At 40.6% G+C, this 21,619-nt stretch overlaps 1 protein-coding gene across 2 annotated transcripts in view; it reads left to right on the top strand.

The window, feature by feature from the left end:
- Window positions 1-21,619, top strand: part of eys (eyes shut homolog) — a 295,658-nt gene that overhangs the window by 207,685 nt on the left and 66,354 nt on the right. For both annotated transcript variants that reach the window (XM_037124906.1, XM_037124907.1), the window contains 8 exons: window positions 4,841-5,012; window positions 5,351-5,429; window positions 5,875-6,068; window positions 11,986-12,110; window positions 12,665-12,789; window positions 13,426-13,639; window positions 19,675-19,865; window positions 20,755-20,846. In XM_037124906.1, coding sequence (XP_036980801.1) covers window positions 4,841-5,012; window positions 5,351-5,429; window positions 5,875-6,068; window positions 11,986-12,110; window positions 12,665-12,789; window positions 13,426-13,639; window positions 19,675-19,865; window positions 20,755-20,846 — 1,192 coding nt within the window. The remainder of the gene's footprint in view (window positions 1-4,840; window positions 5,013-5,350; window positions 5,430-5,874; window positions 6,069-11,985; window positions 12,111-12,664; window positions 12,790-13,425; window positions 13,640-19,674; window positions 19,866-20,754; window positions 20,847-21,619) is intronic.

The raw sequence follows: 21,619 nt of genomic DNA, 5'->3' as shown, positions 1-21,619 counted from the left end.
ATTCATCTCCTTATTTGTTGTCTCAAGCCTAATTCATCTGTCATCTCTATTTGGTGGCCTTAAACAGAATCCTTTTCATGGCGACCGAAATCCTGGGGCCGTTCCTGTGCTCAAGCTTTGAAAAATAATTGAAGCAAGAAGCCGACAAAATGTTTTATTCACATTTCTGACTCTTTTGCAGCTTCTGTCATCATGGTTTACCTCTCCTAAAGTCAGCTTGCTGCACTTAGACAGAAGACATTGAGATTAATCTGTCGCCTTTTTTTTTTTTTTATCTTGTATTGCCTTTTTTTTTTTTTTTTTTTCTTCTCAGCTAGTCAGGCGTCAATATGAATCACTTGTCCAATAGCAGTTTTTAGTTATGGCTCTAACCTAATCGTGTGATTTTATGCTTGATTTTTGTATGCAGTGTCGTTTTGTGTTGACAAACACTATAAAGGATGTCGTATTTTATACCGCGGCGGTCTTGGCAGCTGCTCGGATCTGAGCTGTCTGATCTTTATTTAGGATGTTTTTGTCTAAAAGACGCTGCAATCCCAATAATGTATTATTCAACTGTACATGGGCGTTTGCGTTGTGTACTGGGGGTCAGAAGTCATTACAGAGACATGATTAATGGGTAATCTCGTTTATATAAATCACACTTTAAGCACACTATTCGTCACCTTCTCTTTTCTCTTCTTCACCCATCATTAAGGAGCGCGTTCCCCTGAGTGATGGTACAGTGCAATCAGCACATTGTTGCAGCCTCCTCCGTCAGCACATTGTTGGATGATGATGTTCTGGCCCTCGCAGTGTTGTTTGGCTTCAGTAAATTCAGTCGTTTGCCGGGCTGAACTTGATGAATAATGTTTGTTCTCGGCAGGGATCTGTTGCTTTGGAGATGTAGTGCACATTTGATGTGAATGAAAATGGAGCCCTCTGCCCATGCAAACAGTCAAATTTACTAATAGTGTCAATTGAAGATCGAGACAGTTCTTGTGCTGGTACGTGATTTATACGTGGGGGTTTCGGGCTTCGGATTTCAACGTTTTCGAGTTATTGTCTTAGAAAACAGAAGCATTAGTAGTACAATGTCTCAAGACAGCCAATTTAATTTTAAGGGCTTATCACAATTAAATCCAGCTCTTTTGATTTCAGATTATCCCTCTCTATCTAATCTGTCATGCGATATCGGACAAGCAAGTCTCTTTTCAGCCCAGTTGTAATTTCTAGTATTTGTTCAAATTAGTATTAGAGATTTTAAAGCCTTTGTTGGCCAGTCTGCAGCCTTTACATAATCAGTGTGTAATTCCATGTCTCATTTGTAGTTCACTTTTAGACATGGTGTAAAATGCCAGCCCAGAATCCTAAAGGATTTTATGACTTTTAACCTAAATAAAAACATTAAAAGATACATAATGGAAGCATCAGTCTGTGGAAAATGTGAATAAGAGGCGTCATAAAATATGTGTGTAAAATAAAAAAGAGATTTTCCTCGGATCATTTTTCACTTATTGCTTCATTTCCTTTGTCACACTTGTGTATTACAGTCCCCATAGTTCATTTTTCTGTCACAGCTCTCTATTAATATTTTGGGCTCGGGGATTGTTTTTAACCTTTGCGCTCGAAGAAGTGTGAATTTTTCCAGTTGCAGTATATCTCCCCCTCCTCGGCTAAGAGAAAGAAGTCATCAGTTTGGCACTAGAAGGGAGCCGTTTCACACCCTGTAACGAGGGAAAGTGTTAGATTTGGTGTGCACTTAAAGCAGTTCATTTATTCTCTTTCATGGTAAAACGTGGCGGGCAATAAATAGATTCCTGCTCCTGTTGTCATCATGTTTATTTACATCTGTCCCGGCGCCACAGATGAAAAGCAAACCGAAATGATTAACGACAATCAGTCATAATTTCTCATCTCTCGATTCTCGGAAGTCCCAGATTGCTCAATGGGGGGGAGAGTAGGTAACCTTTTGACCACTTAAGCAACAAAACAACTCAAGAACGCATTTCCTGCGACCTGTTTATTAATTTTTATTTCCTCAGCAGACTAGTCACTTGTGTGGATGCGTTTGAAGCTGTTCTTGCCGTAATGTAGATGCTTTAAACAGTCGCTTGTGTTCTGATTTGTCGGCAGGATGGAGGTTAATTTTGACAGCCTCCGTTATCTGGTGTTTCCTTCGCAGCGTGATGAACCCTCTCCGCCCTCGTCAATTTCTTCTGTGATCTTGTTGCTATTTTTACGAGGCCTGTATAAATAATGGATGTCATCAACCCTCTGTATGAAGCTGACTTAAATGCAAACGACGGACAGTGAAGACAGTGAAGACTTAAAAAATAGTTTGCAGGATAATTCTGGGCGTTTCATTATAGTCAGCATGTTCGGAGGATTGTGCCTTCATAGACGTGGCACTGCGTAGTCATAGCTGTTATTATATACAGGATATACAGCGCTGAGAGTGTGTGACACACTTTTCCATTAGTTCAGTGCTGCACTTGACTGAGTTTTCTCCGGGACATTAAAGGGGCCATCTATTGTTCTTACGCTCGCTGTTCTTTTAGTCAGCTCAGGTCATGCTTATCGTGCTATTATCACTTTGCACATTTCTCTTTTAAAATAGTTTTCATGAATATACCTATATATGTTTTCTTTAAGGGTCAATTCTTATGTTTTTCCATGAGCACAGGCCTGAACTACGCGGATCAGGTGTCAGAGCTCACATGTTATTAGAGGTCCGTGGCAGTATTTACACTGCATATAACTAACCAATTCTGTTCTCATTCATTGGTCCCGCTCTCAGCACGTCACATAACCTTGTCAGTCCTTTTGAAATTCGAGTTCATGTTTTCTCAAACTGACACGGCTGAAAACTTGCAGACGGAGATAATACAATGACTTAATGCTTTGATTCAGTTTCTACTTAGTGGAAACCGCAAACTGATAATTAAATTTAATGCTGGGCGAGAAACTAAAGGATGTTTTTCCGCGTGTGATAATTAAGTGAAATGTCAAAGGGCATTATGAGACATGAGTTAAAGCCACTTTGAATTATGCATCTCATAGCGCGTGGTTTTCATTAAAAGCATTCAAGGTGTGTTGTCAGTACGATAATAACAGTATGTGAGCGAGAGGCAACACGAGGTGAAAAGAAAAAGGGAAGAAAAAAGAAAGAAAAAGGGAACCAAGAAGTCCCCTAATGCAATGCCGGTTGGCTACGAACAACAAACTCATGTCTACCAGCCCTGTCAGTCTGTGATCAACTTGTATCAACGGTTACTGAAAAGACCAGAGAGGAAAAACATGTCATTTTGGTGAGGCAGGTGGATTATTTTTCTGGACAGCAGGCTCACTGCTGGAGGACCGTTCTGGTTGTTTTGCATCTTTCAATTTGTCAACTTATATTTTTTAATGTGTAAAGTTTAGGTGCTAGATTGCTGCAAATGATTTTCACAGCGACGTTTGATTGTGTCGACTAAAAAGAGTAAGAGTTCTCTGTCCTGATTGGATAAAATGTGCGCCGATTATTAGTCCAAAACGTTTAGTATTTAAGTAAAATCAACCACATCATTTGAATGTTTTGATGATTATATGTGTGTGTTGCAGAGATATCTAGCATGCTAACCAGCCTGCCCTGGCCCATCCCAGTCCAAAATGTCTGTGCTAGTGTTGTAAACACCAACATTTCCCTGATCCCTCCCAGCCCAGAATGTTGGCTGCACAGCTAACTGAGCTAACTAGCTAGCTATGGTTTGCAGCAGTTAGTGATTACTTTGGTGACATGCTGCCTCCTGTTTGTTTTGTGTATGAATTCGACAGGTGGCCAGTTCTAACATAATGCACCTTCAACACTGTATCACATAAAGGAACTCTAAAGGGGCGCTTTGTAATTTGGAAAAGAAATTCAAAGACAGAATTTTAATTAAATTTACAATATCAATGAGGTAATAACACAAACTCAAAAAAATAAAATACTAAGTTCTAAGTTGCTCTCAGAGCAAAAAAAGCTCCCCAGAACATTGTTCCCCCAAAAATAAGGGGAAAAAATATGGGAAAAAGTATGAAATTGTGTCTATTCAGTCATGAAAATGAAGAGTTTGTTTATTTAGGCATTAACAATAGAAATGTAATCAGTAGGTTTTCATTCATCACTCTCTGTCAGTGTCAGCTGAAATGTACGAGCCTGACATTCATGTATACAATCTGAGTTTGAATGGATTGAGAGTTGTTGACTGCGGACTCAGATCACTGAAGGACAAAGCTGATGTTTTGAATTGTCAATAAATCCCATGAAAAGACTGAAACCAGCAATTAATTAATCCATACAGGTCGTTGTAGACACGGCCTGATATACAGTAGATTAACTTTGCTGTACACTTCAGCAGCATTCACATGGAGGAGCCACACTGATGCATTTTGTCAGCGTCGTTCCACATTGCACTAAACAAACCCAGTGAATCCCTTTGTCAAACCAACAAAACTGTTTGAAAATGGGACTATGTCCGGGAGCGTGTGCACTGTGCAGTGACATCTCCAGAGATCTAAAATGCAGTCGCGGAGTTTTTGCAGAAAAAAAAAATCAAAACTGAGTCAGCCTTTTAATGAGTAGATTGTTTGTTTAGTTCTATAACGGCCTTGCAGAGAAGAAACTGAAATTGAACCCGGACTTGACAGAGGGATCACAACTGCTTCACTGCGTCTAGAGCCAGTTGTCTGTTGTGGTGACCAGACTACACATGCTTTTGTAATGTTTGCTTTATCTGTGTTTGTGTAAACGGTCTGAGTACAGAAGCGCTAGAAGAAGCTCTCTTTTATTACATTGTTGAATATTTAATGCCTTACCATAATATGCTTCCTTTCCCAGGGCCACGGTGTGAAGGTAACATCGACGAGTGCGTCTCAAACCCATGCCAAAATAACGGGCGGTGTATCGACGCTGCTAATCGATACCGCTGCTTGTGTCCTGATGGCTTCACCGGGCTCCACTGCGAGACCAACGTTGATGAATGCACGGCAGTGCCCTGTCTTCACGGGAGGTACGGACTCCTCGCCGCCCCTGAGAGCAGAAAACACCGTAAATTATGCGGAATTATTTTTAATTACACTTCTTGCCAGCGCTGTGAGTGGAGACATATGTCACATGTTGTAAGGAGCTAATGTGACGCGCTTACAGGTTTGTCTCACTGGTCTTTAAATTATAGTCATTAATTCTCTTGAAGGGGAAATACTTGTTCGCCCAGAGGACTGTCTTTTACTCATCAGAGATTCTGCAAGAATTGTACAGTAAAAGAGTTTTATGAATAAATGAGTGATCTTTAGTTGATTTCATTGTGGAGAATCAGTTCTGACCTTGTCCTTTTGTTGGTGTTCTCAGCTGTCAAGATGGGGTATATTCATACTCCTGCCTTTGTGATTCTGGATGGACCGGCAGCAGATGTGAAATAAATATTGACGTGAGTTGAGCTTAATTAACAAACCTGCCTGCTCAAGAGCAATGTCTGGAGAGGTTTCATAGTCTTTGTGCGGCCTTTGGTATCACTAACTCCATTGATTTTTTTTTTTTTTTTTTCCAAGTCAATTGAACTACCAGGATCATGTACGCATTGTACAAATACCTGATTAAAAGAAAATTGCTAATGCCTAATCGATCCAAGCCACAGCTCGTGCTGAAACCCCAGAGATAAAACTTTGAGTTGCTTACGGAGTCTCTGTGAGCGTTAAGTTCAGTGGATAATCTGATCATCCGCTTTTTAACCATGAAAAATTCATCCCGAGCCAAAATTGTTGTTTTTTGCAGGTGGCAAATCATGCCATTTTAAGGTTGCATCTGCTCAATTATTCAGCATTATCGGTACAGTGCCTCACTCCTGTAAGCCTTTGATGCCTCTTCATTCACAGGACTGCGCTCCCCGTCCCTGCTTGAATGGAGGCTCGTGTGTGGATCTCATTGATAAATACGCGTGCTTCTGTCAGGATGGATACGCGGGGAAAACTTGCGAGATTGATGTCGATGTCTGCAAGGCATCTAACGTCTCGCTGTGTTTCAACGGAGCCTCCTGTCTTGACGGTGAGGGATCAAACTTCACGTGCAGGTGAGTTGGTCCACTGTTGAAAGTCTTTTTATTGTCAGCAGAATGTCTTGATCCGTTTTCTGTGCCCAATGAATGGAAACTTTGGTGCCTGTTTTAAGTGTTTCAGTGCCTACAGTGTAGCAGGGCACTTAATGTGTGATGTGTTTAAGTCATGGTCTACGCCTATGCAGGCTGTGTACCCTCTGGTGCATTACACTTTGATTGGAGCCTTGAGCGGAGCCTGCACAGATAATTAAAATTTGTCTTTATGCACAGGACATTTAAATCGGCTTGACATAGCTAAACGAAACATAGACACAGATTTTTTTCTTTTATATTTTACCATTAGCTCAGCTTAACTGCATTCGTCCAATCACAGCTTCACGACCGTAACAAGGTGAGACCGAGCCCCAAAGATGAGCACCAGCACTTTGTAGCCAATTTGACACTGACATAGGTCAAATGTGCGGCAACGCACCAGGGCCCAAAAATAGCCTTTCCACACAAGCGTACGTTGTGAAAAGAAGCAGCTGTGAAACGGCAAATCAATTTATTTGGGAGCGTCATAACCCCATCGAAATGACTTACTTCACTATCATAATTTGCTCCACTCAGTCTGATAACATTTTGGAAAGTCCACAAGAGCCGCGCCATTAAATCATTTCAGCCTTATTCAAGTGCGCCACTGAGCAGCTTTTCATTGACATAAACTGGACTCTGCTTCCAGCACAGTTTTCAGTTTCAGAGAATTTTCAGTTTTAGTTGTCCTTTTTTTTTTTCTTTAACCACTGCAAAATTACCACAGCAAACAATGTAAATGATGCTTAAGTGAACTTTGATAAATAACGTGTCCTGCGAACTAGATTACTGGTCGTACCTGAGGGTAACCTCATTGGCCAAAAGGCGTGTCATCCAATAACAGAGGTAGATTATTTTGAGGGGCTGCAGGTTGCATTGAAAAACCCTCTTATCAGCACTAATGTTAATGCTTAATTAGGACTACGGCTACAGCTACAGGTGCTGGCTAGCATTAAGAAGCCTGCTTTTTGTCTATCTCAGTCAAGCATCTGTTGATTAAACTGTAAACTGCACATGTGCCATGTGAGACTGGAAGGATTGATAAATGTAGCAACAGTGATTAAAAGGACAGGGTTTAGGAAAAGGTCAGTAAACAAATATGGTGGAATATTTGTGTCCTTCCCTATTCTATTCTATGAAATTCTATTCTATTCTGTGCTATGCTGTGCTGTTCTATTCTATTCCAAATTGCTTGTCTCTAACTTAACGCACATCCTGTCTTCTGAGAACAGTGCTGCAGCCTGTGCACTCAGTGCATCCTCCAGGTTGGTCGCGAGTGAAACATTACTTTTTAATTGCTGACACGCTCTCCCTTGAGTGATGAAGTGTATCTGGATACAAGGTGTATGTAGTAAGAGTGTGCGGATTTGACACAGCAGCTCCCCGGACGCCTTACAGTTAATTACATTGTCTAACCTTGTGCTGATGTGCCGCTGCTCAGTGTCATGATTTAATGTATCCTGGACTGCCGTGACTCCAAATAGGTTGGGGCGCAGTACAGTGTGAACACGGTGGATTGCTACTGTCGCCTACTGTCTTTTTTGCTTCATTGTATGCGTACGGCAGTCGTGCATATATTACGGGGATGCGCTGCAGTGTATATTGTGCATTTAGATAAAGATAAATGTGTTCAAGGACAAACTTGGTGAACGCACACATTTTATGGCTAACAGTGTCCTTTAGAGTCCTGCTGATCTGCAGTATGATAAATGTGCCTCGTGTGCTCTTTCCAGAACAGAGGATTCTTTTGCAGAAGTTGGACATCTAAATGCGGTGTGGGATTAGTGCTTTATTAACTGGTTGTTGGCCGTATTTAGATGCAGTAATCGTAGCAGTTGAACGATTTTGGATTTTATTTGCAGACATAGAGACATTTAAGAGCGATTAAAGAACCTGTTAGACATTTGATGTTTTTTTTTTTTCCCTTCCTTCAGTGTTTTATATATGTTCTCTTGCATGTAAAAGATCTTGAAAGTTTAAAAAGGCAGTAAACACTGCTCCTGAAACACCTCGTCAGTAGTCCCGCCTCCGTGACTTTATGACATCACAAAACATCACCATGTCGCACTTTTGTGTAATTTATGCCTGGGGGCTAGCATGACATGTAATAATTAAGTTAGCACAGCTGCCTTGTTGTTGTTGTTAGCAGTGCTGGCTTGGAGACGATTAGAGTGTTTAAGATGGAGATGGAAGACAGAGTTGCAGCACTGGACAGTAAAAGCATGTAAACCTATTTCAGTAACCCAACATTTAATCACAAACCTGAAAGTCAGAATAATAGGTCTCCTTTAAAAACAGTGTAGCTGTCATAGTAGTTTATGTGGTATTGGTGAAAAGATTTGTCATCCAATTTCTGAGCATCAGCTCACTGTACGGACTTTTGTTTTTGGTGGAGGAGGCTTCACGTTTGAAGATATTTTGAGAGGCGACCATGTTTTCAAATCCACATATTTGTTTCCACTTCAATGAGGAGGATTTGGTCAGGCTAGTACACTGACTAATGGTCTGAAATATAAAATCAGTCCTGCGGTAGCTTCCAGACCGTCTACAAAACTGGAAATACAGTGTTGTTTTATCTGCATGCGCCTCTGAAGTGGTACTTACTCAATTCTGCACCTGTTCAGCAAATGGCCTCAAAAACACTCGATTTGCTCTCTATTATAGTGGTCAGCAAAGAGGTTATGCATGAAACCCCTTTGCCCATGCTCAATTGTTGCATGAGTAAAGCAACCGTGCCTAACAAATGTAGGTTTACAGCAAAGAGACACATTCTGGAAGAGGAAGATTGTTATTTCTTTTGGTAGATTTGAGAATCTATTTTGCTGCTTTTTTCCTATCATCTGCACCTGTCGGCTTTTCTGATGTCAAATATTCCAAAAGATGTTCGGTGGGTTTGAGGTCTGGTGACTCTGAATTGGAAATCCATGCGAGCCAGCAGACCTTGGTCTTCCTTGGCCTCGGGTAGCTTTGATGCATGATCAGGCGCATTGTCCATCTGGAAAATGACTGCGCCTCTTCAAAACTTTAAGCCAGTGGGGATGACATCTGCAGAATCGGGTGGCACCTCTCTTTGCTCAAGCTGTAGCTTATCCTGTGCAAATCACCAACCCCACAACAGAAAGCTATTACCACACCTAAATATTTCCACTTTGTTTGCCTGTGGATTTTATGCACTGCTGAATTAATCAATTCTGTTTTATCTCCCCCGTCAAATAAGGTCCTTAATTTGAAGTTTGGGATCTGTGAACTGAAGTTGAGTTTTTCAACAGGGAGTTTTTTTGGTTTTGTTTGACATGCTGGACCAGGTTTCGTCAAAGGAAGGAATTAGCAGTAATGACAGCACATGGAGGGCCGTATTGATTTGGTCCAACCATGGACGAAACAGCCAGGCCTTTAGCTCGAGAGCGGCGCATTGGCAACATCATCTGTTAAATACGCAGAACGGTGTTTTCTCTAAACTCGCTTCAGGTGCTGGAAGTGTCACTGCTGTTTGAGGATTTTTTAGGAACATATAGCTGACAAAACACAATGTAAACGATCCTAAGCTTTTTTATGGAGAGCATGTGGATGTGAAGACTTGAGTTGTATACACTGCATAAAGCATAAATGTTAAAGTAACAATCTCAAAAGTATTTGGTCTTAGTTCAACTGTAGGAACTTGTGGTAACAGCACATGCAGTTTAAAGGCTCAATATATAAGCACTTAGGTTAAAAATGTTCAAAAATTAAATGAAATTGACAACAGAAATTTAGGAAATGACAATCATGAGTATTAACAGTACTCATGATTAGCAGCAGTTAGCAGCAGTCGGCGTTTGTTATGGGGATATGCTGCCCCTTGCTCAGTTGGAGTATGAATTCAACCGATCACCAAATTTCACATGCTGCCCCTTAAATACTGCAGGCCACAGAGTTCTGTAACGAAATCTGTTTTTGTAATAATAAAGAAGTCAGGCTGTTGGCCCTCATTCTGCGATCTGATCTTATGCTGCACACTGCGAACAGCAGGTCACAGTGAAAAGAGTTGGTTACCTTGGTGGGACATTGGAGTTTTGCAGCCTGTCGCCTGCAGCTCCTCATCTGACACCTCACTGTGGCCGCTCCTTGTTTCATTACTCCCTGCAAGATTTCAAAGTCAACAAATGCCAAAAAGTGACTGTTGTCTTGTTTTAAAGACAAACTTCTGATGAGTGAAAGCACTCTGCTGGGCCGGATCCACGCATAGGCATTCAAGACACGTGCCTTAAGGGCCTTATCGTCACCAGGGGGCCCAGATGAGAAAAGAACTGCCAGCTTTTATTAGTGTTAAACATCGAAAAAATATTTTGAAACTCTAAATGAACCCCTGGTTCCAAATTTTATTTTCCAGTGTTTATAAATGTGTTTATTCATTTTTAAAGCAGCAGTATATAAATTTAAGATTTATGTTGTTATCAAATCTCCAAACGTGGGTACTGGGGTCCTGAAAACTTATGTCTGTTTTTAGTCATCTGTTTATTTAAGTACAACATGTTTGGTTTGCAAAGTAACTTGATACAGTCTTCCTGTTTTTCAGGGAAAGTAGAGACTAATATCCAGTTTGTAATCCTGCACATATAGAGGTATTGAAACACTTTAGCCACTGGGTCACAGGGTCAGTCCCCACTGTGTTACCTCATTCGCTTATAGATTTAGCCAACAGAAAAAACTGAGATTATCACTTGAATCTAGAATTGTAAATCTATTTGAGCTTAACAGAAAGTAGGTTGCCATGATGTAGCTGTAATTTGACGTATGCTGAAGAACTTAATGAAGGTCAAATAAAGTCACTTGGTATAAGTGTGCAAGTTGGGGTAAGTGAATTTACATAAGCGTAAAAATTCAAATTTTAACAAACTTCTTGAAGGTTTTTTGTGACATGGTGTTCCGCTTATTCCATCGCAAAAAAAAAATGAGAGCTGTAGGAGTCCCTGGAAGCGAAGACTGCCGTGTATGACATTTTCTTTACAAGTGTATGGAAACTTTTGACTGTGACCGTATACTGTAGTGTTGTGAAATAATACAGATACATAGATGACATCGGTGGGCTGTGACTGTACACTGACAGATACTTTCAGAGGCCCCACAAATCCAGTATAAGAACGTTACAGAGGAGCTTGAATGATAAATTATTTAAGAGTAGTGCTTTTTTTAAAATCCAACAATGATGTGAATGTTTAACCTTAGTGTATTGCTCGCTCCCAGTGAACCAGCTGCATATAAAGAATTTATTTTTTGGGTTTCTGTTTTTCAAAAAAAGCAAAAAAACAAACTCTTACATCTCTGGAAGGAAAATGCATCTGTTAACGTTACGTTAGCATCTGTTAAGGTATAACTGATGGGAAACTGTTTCTGTCGGGCTCTGTTATGGAACACATGCCACGCTGCCCTTACAAAAAAGAGGTGGAATAAGTTGATTTTATTTGACTGGATGTAATGAAAGGAAATTGCACAACTAATAATATTTTGTAATGTATGAGCTGGTGTCAATGAGGTATGTTGTTGTGACTTTGATATGCTGTATACAGTGTATTGATGTGAGCAGCGCACTCAGATGAATGTGTGTCTGCCACTTTGAAATGACCCCACTCTTTATCTTATCGCCTCCTTTACTAATTCTACTTCTGTGTCCCCCAGGATTCTAAAAATGTGTTGTCTGTTTTTAATAACACACTCTGACGTAAGAAGCCACAACTGACTGGAGGAAAGTTTGCGATAAATAAAGAAAACAAGCAGCTCTTGCAGATACAGTGCGTCAGACCCACGGGAAAAGGAAAAAAAAAAAAAAGCAGCGGCGCGGCGAGACAGCCTCACAGTTTGAAAGTATGATCTGTTTCCTCAGCTGTCCGCCGGGTTTCATGGGGGACTTCTGTGAAGTGGAAGTTAACGAATGTTGCTCAGCGCCCTGCCACAACGGTGCCATTTGCCAAGATCTTATTAATAGCTACGTCTGCCACTGCAGGTCAGGTGAGTCACTCAGGCATCCAGCGAGTCTCTCAATTTACTTTGAAATGGGGGAACCGAAAGCAGTTTATTTGCCTTTACAGGAAACCTTTGTGGCTCATGAGCACGATTACTCAGTCGTAGCTCAGATGGATGTTTTACTGCGCCCCAGATGTGTTGAAGCACGTCGTATGTAAACCATGCTAATGCTTATAGAAGGCCCATATTGGATTGAAAGGGGGCCGTATAAAGAGTCACTAAAGGTTACCATAATGCCTGCCTAACTCCTGCGCATCAAAGCCGCGCTAAAGTCACCGTCTTTTCCTCCAGGGAGAAATTTGTAGCCGTACAGTAGTGAAAAAAAAAAGACGGTGATAAAAAGACGGTACAGCCCGGGCTCATTAAAATGTATGTGGCACGCTCTTTAGTGAAAGCCTTTTCTTGTCTTTGTGTGTGTGTGTGTGAACCCAAAAAGAAGCAAATCAATGTAGGAGAGTCTGATTGATATTCACTTCAGAGGGTGGAAGTGGGAGAGCCTGGGCTCACCACGGCACTCTGTGGGCTTTTGTTCCTGGCAGGTTGGACAGGCCTTCACTGTGAGGATGACATTAATGAGTGCCTTCCACAACCCTGCAACCAGGGGATATGCATTCAGAATGAACCGGGCTATGGCTACACCTGTTTCTGCCGTCCTGGATTTGTGGTGAGGCTCCCTTACCTTATATCTCGTCACCCCCCCCCCACCCCCTCTCAAGTGTGATTGCCTTTTTTCTTTATTGTTACATGCCATACAGGAAGATAATATTAAGTATTTGAAATATTTAAAGGGGCACCATGTTGTTTTGGAGAGGATATTCAAATATTATGAGGTAATAATACAAACACATCTAGGGTTAGGGGTATATATAGATTTAGTTAATAAACTAAGGTAAAATAAGGAGAACCCAGTTCAAAGCTAGAAATGTGTCAGGGTCCACCAAAAATGAACAAAGGAAAACAGTATGAAACTGTGCTTTTCTTTGAGGTCAAGCAAACAAAGAGAGTTTTATTTTTTGGTTTGTTTAGCCATAAAAAAATAATCAAATTCCCTTCCCAAAACTACATACTGCTCCTTTAATGTTGCACATAATAATAAAAATAATCTCAGTTTTCAGCATCAGATCCTATATTCACTCACATGTTTTGTTTTTTTTTTTTAATCCTGGCAACTGTTACATAATCTCATGTTCCCTACTTAATGCAAGCTCTTTCATTCAAACTGTGGACATTATCTGCTGTTTAGCATCTCACCGGCGGAATTGCGCCGCACATTTAGTTGTTTGTTTGTTTCCCTACACAGGGGAGGAACTGTGAGCACAACTATGACGACTGCCTGTTGGATCCATGTCCGGAAGCATTTTCCTGTGTAGATGGCATCAACAAGGTCAGCTGCCTGCCTCCTGTTACAGATTCTGTTCCCTTGGCGACTGTAGTCAAGAACATCACTCGCGGCCCCACACCCAGAGCGCCGACGCCAACACTCAGCCCGGCACCAGCAGCTGATCAATCCACAGGTACAGATCGCACTGGGCAGGCATATACAGACAAGCAGACGCAGTTATCTATTATATGATCTGTTATACTTTTGCTACACCACACTTCAGAGGTGAATCTTGTGCTTTGTATTTTCATTTCATTTTTGAGTCAGTGGTTCCCACCCTCTTTAGTATGTGACTCCTAATGAAAAGCATTGTCTACTTGTGGCCCTTTGTCCCGTTTTAGATAACTAGGACACATTTCTCTTCACATGGCATAGGATTCTAAGATTTTATTTACACTAAAGCCATTTCTCTAACTGGTCTGATTCTTTATTGATTCCCTTGCTGATTCCTGATACATTTCTTGTGCAGATAAAGTGTTAAACACAGTTGCACTTGTATGCGGAGAGTTGCATACTGTACGTGACATTACTGAAATTTAAGCATATCGCTGGTCTTTTCACACAAATGGTCATTTATAGGCATTTCTGACTCATTCTTGAAGAGAGTTTCCAGCAGCATAGACATATGAGTTTGTGAGTGTTTTGTCATGTGCAGTTGTGTTGTCAGAAAGCTTGGAGGCACAGGATTCTGATGGATCAGACAATTTGGGAACAGGTTTTTAATTCCCATCCTGATGCGTACACATTTTAGTATCTGTAAAAACAATCTGATATAGCTCTCAGAGGGTCCATCTGTCTGTGGACTAAGTCCTTTTACTTTCCATTTATAGTTGACTGCTGTTTTGTGGTTTATAAAAAAAAAACTAAAAAGTAAAGCACCAGGCACCAAGACAGATGGATGAAAAAACAAAAGGTGAGCTGAAGTCCCCCCCAAAAAATCAAAGGCTGGAAACAAAAGGGCAAGCAACTGACAAAACAGGCTGGAGAAATACCAAATTAAGTGAGATACAATTAAGGATGAAGCTTGGAGAAGACAGGCAGGACTGCAAAAAAACACAATCAGAATCTGAAACCCTTTAATGTCCTGCAGATGGGGAAATTTGTTTGTCCCAGCAGTGACAGAATATTACAGAACAAAAACCGATATCAAAAATAAACAATATAATTAGAAAGAGAAGAAATAAAATAGAATAGACGTATATGCATATTTACAAGATATAGTGCAAATTTAACAGCACATTTTTATACACAGATTTTAAATACAAATAATAAATATGGGTGTTAAGGAAATTGACCATCAAAAACAGAAATGAGTTTTGTACAGACATATTGCACAGTGCACAGTACAGGGTGAGGTCTGTCGGGAGCAGTGCTGGTTGTACAGTCTGACAGCAGCAGGAAGGAAGGACCTTCGATACCTCTCCACGATGGGGGGAAATAAACACACGTGTCCACAAAAAAAAAAAGTGTGGAAAAAAGACAAAGACAGGAAGTGGAAAAGTCACAAGACGCATAAGGTAATCATAATATAATCTACTGAATAATAACTAAAACTAAAAAAAAGCCAGCCATGACAACTGCTCGCTAATAGCACCCCTCACAGACCTTGACTTTTAGTTGCCAAGTATTTTGTCATTGTTGTATTGTTTTTCTTCCACCACTGGGTATACAGTCTATGCTGCACAGTCATCTTTTAAAAAGGTATTCAGTTTTAGGTTTCCAATTGTTAAAGACATGTGTGAAGCTTCAAAGGCTGCATATAATTAAGGAGTTTAAAGTATATTTTTTTTTAATATTAACTCTCTTCTATGAGGAAGAACTTTGAGTCAATATCATTATGAGTTCTATTTATGTATCGTAAAGCCCAGACTCAAGGCTTGCTGAGAGGGAATCATTGTGATGGAGAATCATTTCCCCACCACCAAGAATAGCACCTATTAGCTTAATGATAGATCAGCCGCAATATGGCAGTGTATCAACTTAAATGAATGTTTCTTAATCAAGTCACAGCTCCCATTACTATGCTATTACTTCCATTAACATTGTGTGTGCAAGAAAGTGACACTAAATTATTTCAATTGTTAAGCCATTACACCAATCAATTTGTGCTGACGGTGGTCCAGGGATTTTTTTTCCTTTTTTTTTTTTTTTACAAATTACAAAGCTATCCTTCCCTTGTCCTTCCCACCAAACATTTTTTGCTGCACAAGGTTTGCCAGTAGCGAATAAGAGAGGGGTCCCACTGAGCCTGTAGTCCAAATGTGATTTTTAGAGCCTTTGGAACATGGCAGGAAATGATATATTAGGTTTGATTGAGTGAATGTCACAGTTTGCGGTGGGGAAAAAATCCTGTTAAAGGCTAGTTTTGTATTGGCCACTAAGGTGCATTTTTCCATTTCTATTTCAGGAAAATAATTTCTAAGAGTGATAAGTCCAATCATTATTTGGTTCTATATCCTTTAGCACTCAAATGATAGACACAGAACACAATATGTTGCACATTATTGGTATTGGATTCAGTCATCTGTGTGAGAGGAGGAATTGGGAGCGCTGGGCAGATTGTTCTGTCCTTGACAGATGAGGTCTGTCTACCTTTGAAACTGCTCACAGAGCTGTAAAACAGACCTATTGAACACAGACGAGCTTGAGCCAATTCTGTGCGACACTCTGAAAATCACTCCGTGACAAACGTAATGGAGTCCTCCCCGGTTGCACCTGATCCAGCCTCTCATCCAATGCGCTCCCACCGCACCAGCTCAGAGAGGGTTAAACTTACACACAAGGTGGTGGTAAAGAGAAACAAACCCGAGCAGCCGCACACCGAAACATCCCTTTACTCTCTTACATGTAAGTGCATAATCAAAGTAAATAAGTTTAAAAGCGAGGGGGCCCAGAAACTCATGACTTCATCTAACTAGGTCACCATCTAAACGCATGCAGTGCCCTTGGTGCTGCTTGAAATAGACTCAGACAGGGCTCCTTTAAACCTAAGACTGCTCCACAACCTTTGAAACATGGCAAGTCAATGGGAATTTAAACATAGAGAGGGTAGTTTATACAGCACACTCACATTAGAGGATGACATTTCCTGTTAACAACAAAATTACATGGAAATTTGTTTCTGTATCTTATAAAAAAGGGAAATCAGTTGAGTTTCAGAAGCAAACCAGTGACAACAAAAACTTTTTTTCTTTGTTTTTTTTTTTGTCTCCCGGGTCTCCTTTTCCCCTCCATCACTGTACGCGCGATGCTGAGCTCCACAGTAATTTTAGCTCCACAATGTGAGAGCTGATGAGAATCTGGGAGAGGACACTGCAGGTGGAGGGAGGCTTACCGCGGCTAAGCCACGCTTTGGTTGACTTTCCTGGGAGTGATCACACCGGAGCAGGTGAAGCCGTTATCTTCCGCGGCAGAAACGGAAATTACTTAAGCTCCTCGAAAAATCAACGTGATGAGTAAGAGGTTAGCCCGGAGGGTCCTTTTCAAACATGCACCGCCAGTCCCCGGGGGGCAGTCACCTCGCTAACCTTCAGATTTTTTTCAGATTCACGTGCACGCGTTCGTGCGCAGAGCTCGTTGGTGTTAGCATGTTTTTATCGTAGTTTGTTTATAATTGAGTTGGCAGTGGCTGATTAATGTGCCCATAACCATTCTGATATATTCAGTGACACAACTTTGCCAGTGAGTCATAATGACATGTGCTTTATGTGCACAGTTATGAATATTCATGAGGAGAGATGAAGAAGAAAGCAGTGTCTAAATGTGTCGTTTGAGCTGCAGTTTGTGGCCCGAGTGATCCTGTACGGTAACTGACAGCGCAGTGATTTCGTCAGTTATTTTTAAAACCAGATGCAGATATAATTAGACAGGGTTTTGAAAAAACAAAATAGACATATTATATTTAGGATTTCGTTCCTATGTGTGTCCCAGCAGGATAATAGTATTCAGCTAAATCTTCCTACATTGCATATCTTGAATGTAAGACATTTTTCTGCCAGTAGAAGTACAGAATGACCTTTTGCCTTCCCTCAGGGCTCTGAAATTGCAAGGGGTCCAGGAATGATCCTCAGCAGTATTTTATCTCTGTCCTGTGACAAGTTCAATCAGTCAGTCTATTACCTCCCCCAATAAATCAGGGACCAAACAGGAGTCACATCCCGGCTTTTTAAAAATAAATGGGACATTACGTCCATATCAATTACATCCCCCCCCCCCCGTCCAAAGTCTGTCCTCGTGTTAATTGATCCCAACGTGTTTCTCCAAATTTATTTTTTCTGCTGGAGTAACTCGTGCTTTAACCCGACTGACATCTGCAAGCAGTCTGCGCCGCCGCATTCATTCCTAAGTTACATTAAATGACTCATTTCAATTTTCTCACCTCTTTTATGGACATGTATTAAGACCGGCCCTAATTAAATCTGATCTGAAAGATTTATGTCAAGGAATATTCCCTCTGAGACTGACTTCCCCCCCCCACTACTGAAAGCAGAAAAGCTTTTTGAACAGAGTACAGTAGTGACAAAACCCCTTCTCAGCAGTATTTCAGCCCTCTTTTTCCTGCTACAATGAAAATACTCATTCTGTGCATAACAAGATATTGAAAGTGAAAGTTTAAATCGTGCACATTTGCAATTTAGATTCCGCCCGACTAGTTACTTGGAAGGTTAATCTGGTGTGAGAACGTCAGGTAATGGTTAAAACAGGAGACCTTTGAAGGAGAGGACTGAAGCTAACTGCTAATGAGGTGTGATGCTGCCTCCTGGCAGCAGCCTCAAACTGCATCAAAGACTACAACAGGCTAAACAAGGCTTTAAAATTAATGAATAGCTTTGTCTCTGAGGGGTAATTTTCCATCATCAGCATTGGCAAACCCCATTGTCAGGAGTGAAGCGCAAGACAGCGTAGCATTGTTGCTGTTTGCATTCATCCTCATTAATTCCCAGATCACAGTAGGACTGCTCTCGATAATTCTCACTTTTTTATTTATTTATTTTTTTGTGTTAGGGGGATTTTCCTGGGGGTGTTGGTCATATAGCTCCCCAGAGAAATGTGAGTATTTAGGTTAGCTTGTTTGCCAACTGCCCTGAGGGGCCCCCGCTGTCAGATCAAAGGGGGCCCGGCCTATTAGCAGCTGACGTGTAACAAATATTGATAAAGGTCTCACTTTGCAGCTGCACGATTAATCACGGCAACAACTTTAAAGGAGCACTGCTGATTTCTCTAGTGTAATGATTTTTTTTTTCTTTCTTTTTTTTTTTTTTTATGAACAGACAGAGCATGAGACAGGTGCATCCAGCCACGCTTCTCGTTTTAAGAGCCTCTCCGGTCCGACTTTTCGGCAACAAATTGCACTGCTTCCTTCAAATGAGAAATATATTGAGCATGAGCGCCGATAATGCTTCCATCCAATTGCAGTCTGAGTCAGTCTTTTAAGTTTGTCTGCGTCACTACCCTCAATAAGCTCGCGGGCAGTGGAACTTTTACTGAAATATCCAGTAATTGCCCATTCTCATGGATGATATAAGCCAAGTTATTCCACTATAAAATGAGGCATGTAATAAACTTGTGCGAATACGTTCATTGCAGCCAAGGCTCCTCTCTCGGCTAATATAGTGCCATTTGCATGCTTCGCAGCTTTTTGGCAAATAAGACTATTTACAGTATGCCTGTACAGTGGGAGAAAAAGGCTGTGATGTTACCCGGAGCCCTGCATACCTTTTCTTCTGCTTTCAAAAGAATAATTATCTACTCTCTGCCTCTACTTCCCACAACAGATTGCCTGAACTATTCTTTAAAAGCTATATTCCATCCATTTATTTGATGGATGTATTTGCATTTTTCTGCAGCAACACACAGCAGCGTGTGTGCGACCGCATAAGCCAGAAAGTTCATGTTCGAGCCTCGGCGACAACAAGCTTCTGCCCTGCCGAGGTCTCCTTCACCCAGACTCTGTATCTTAAATAATTCTGAGGCTGCCGTTCTCTGTCTCACCCTGCGCTCTGACCTCCCAGGGGATGAAATGAGTGAATTGTTGAATGCCTCTGTCAGGGATCAATAGAGTATCTCAGTAAAATTTTCAGTAAAGATGCATAAACTGCAGTCCATCCTTTCTTTTGTTTACCCCACCACCTCACCATGTCTGCCTTCTGTATTTTGTGATTTTGCCAGATTCAAGCTACACTCACTACTTTGGGGATTCGTACCTGGAGTTTGAGGGTATCGACCTTGACGCGCTCAACAACATCACTGTGAGATTTCAGACTCGAGCGGCTCAGGGAACTTTGCTCTACGTGGACCAAGGGCCTGCCAACGGCGATTTCTTCTTCATGAAACTCTACATCAGGGAGGGACGCTTGCAGGTAAAGACTATTATTTATCCTGCGTGATTATTATGCTCATCATTAAATCACTGCATTCATTTTTCTCATTCCACAGAATAATATGTGATGCTTTATACAAAGATTCTTGTAATAAGCATGAATTCATAGTTAATGTCCTCATATGACATTATTATGTGTTATGTGTTAATAGCATCTTTAACAATTTATTGATAAATTATAAGACATTTATAAGCAGCAGTTTATAGGCTGCTATAGAATGTAAATAAAGTCTTATGAGTTTCTTATGATTGTTTATAAAAGCATAATAGACACAATAATTGAGTTTAATTAACTTACTTATTGTGTCATTGTTAAACTTTTACCCAGCATGTTTCTAGCTTCATAAAAAATGTACATTTGCTCTGCACTTAACAGCCATTACGTGTCAATTAGCAGCCATTACGTGTCAATTAGCAGCAATTATGCTCTTATTACCAGGCAACTATGCTTCTTTGCAGCGACCAAATCTAAATCGAGGACGATGTCATGTTAGAGTTAATAAATCCTATTATTATGTACTTATTGTACATATGTACTACCCTGCCCTCTCTCCTCTCTATCTTCTGGTCTACCAACCAATAAGGCGAAACCTAAAAAAAAAATCTTTACAATAACTCTTGATAAGTGCATAATAAAGATAAATGAATAAAAATAAAATGTATTAACCTAAATAAATTGTAAAAAATGTATGAAGTGCTTGCATGTGTCTTATAATCTGACACTAAACATGTTTATGATGCTGTTAATAACACTTATAAAGTCGTAACACATAATAATGTTAGAAAGCATCTTGTAATGGCTTATAAGCCTTATTAGCTGCCTTCTACAAGGACTAAGTTAACTTTAGACTCTCTCTCAAATGTTTCAGTACGCCTTTTGCTGCAATGAAGAGGAAGATGTGAGACGGATCGGCACTGTGGTTCATGTCGATGACGGCGAGGTTCACATTGTTAATATCAGGTGTGTTCTTTTTTGTTCTTTCCGCGACACTGTGTGTTGTGGTCAGTTCATATGTGAGAAAAAACATGTTAAAAAAAGTGAGTAGTTAGAATTTCATTTTTCCAGCTTTTAATTTGCCGGATGTATGAACAAAGATGTCAAGCCTAGCTGCAGCGTGGTATGTGTCTGTTTCATGCGATCATATTTTTTTGTATTTTCTGTTAAGAGAAAAAAAATGAAGGCGCGTTCAGGATAAGCTACTTAGTAATATACAAATTTTGCTCAAATAGTGTTAGCACCTCAGGTGGTATTAACTTGATCCGTGGTTATCCACTCATTTCAAGTGTGGCAGTCTTTCTCTTCAGAGAAGGACTGTAACTAATACCAGGGGAAGATGTTTAATTGGCAGGAATCACCAGACTGAGAATTCAGATTTTATTGCGAATGGGCAAAAGGGCTTACAATTTAAAGAACTAAAACAAACGTCAGAATGTGCCTATTAAAATGCATTAGTGATCACTGACCATGTTTTATTGGCTGTTCTAAAGTCTTCATTTGCAGTTTTTCATTACGAAAAGATTAACAAGCAGGAGCCGAGCACAAAATCAATGTTTAAATGATTTAAAGTGAGGCAGTGGCCCCTTTAGTTATATTGTTCCTAAGCCCATGTGCAATCTCGCTGCCAGCCCTCTCCATTATACCCTGACATGAGAAAGATTGTGGTTTCGTTTTCGAAACCCAAAGTTTATTATGTATGAGCTGGAAGCTGAAACAAAGCGGGTAATGTTCAACTC

This window comes from Acanthopagrus latus, chromosome 15 (assembly GCF_904848185.1).
Source record: "Acanthopagrus latus isolate v.2019 chromosome 15, fAcaLat1.1, whole genome shotgun sequence".
Lineage (NCBI taxonomy): Eukaryota > Metazoa > Chordata > Actinopteri > Spariformes > Sparidae > Acanthopagrus > Acanthopagrus latus.
The sequence above is the reverse complement of the archived record's forward strand: the minus strand, read 5'-3'. Positions and strand labels throughout refer to the sequence as shown.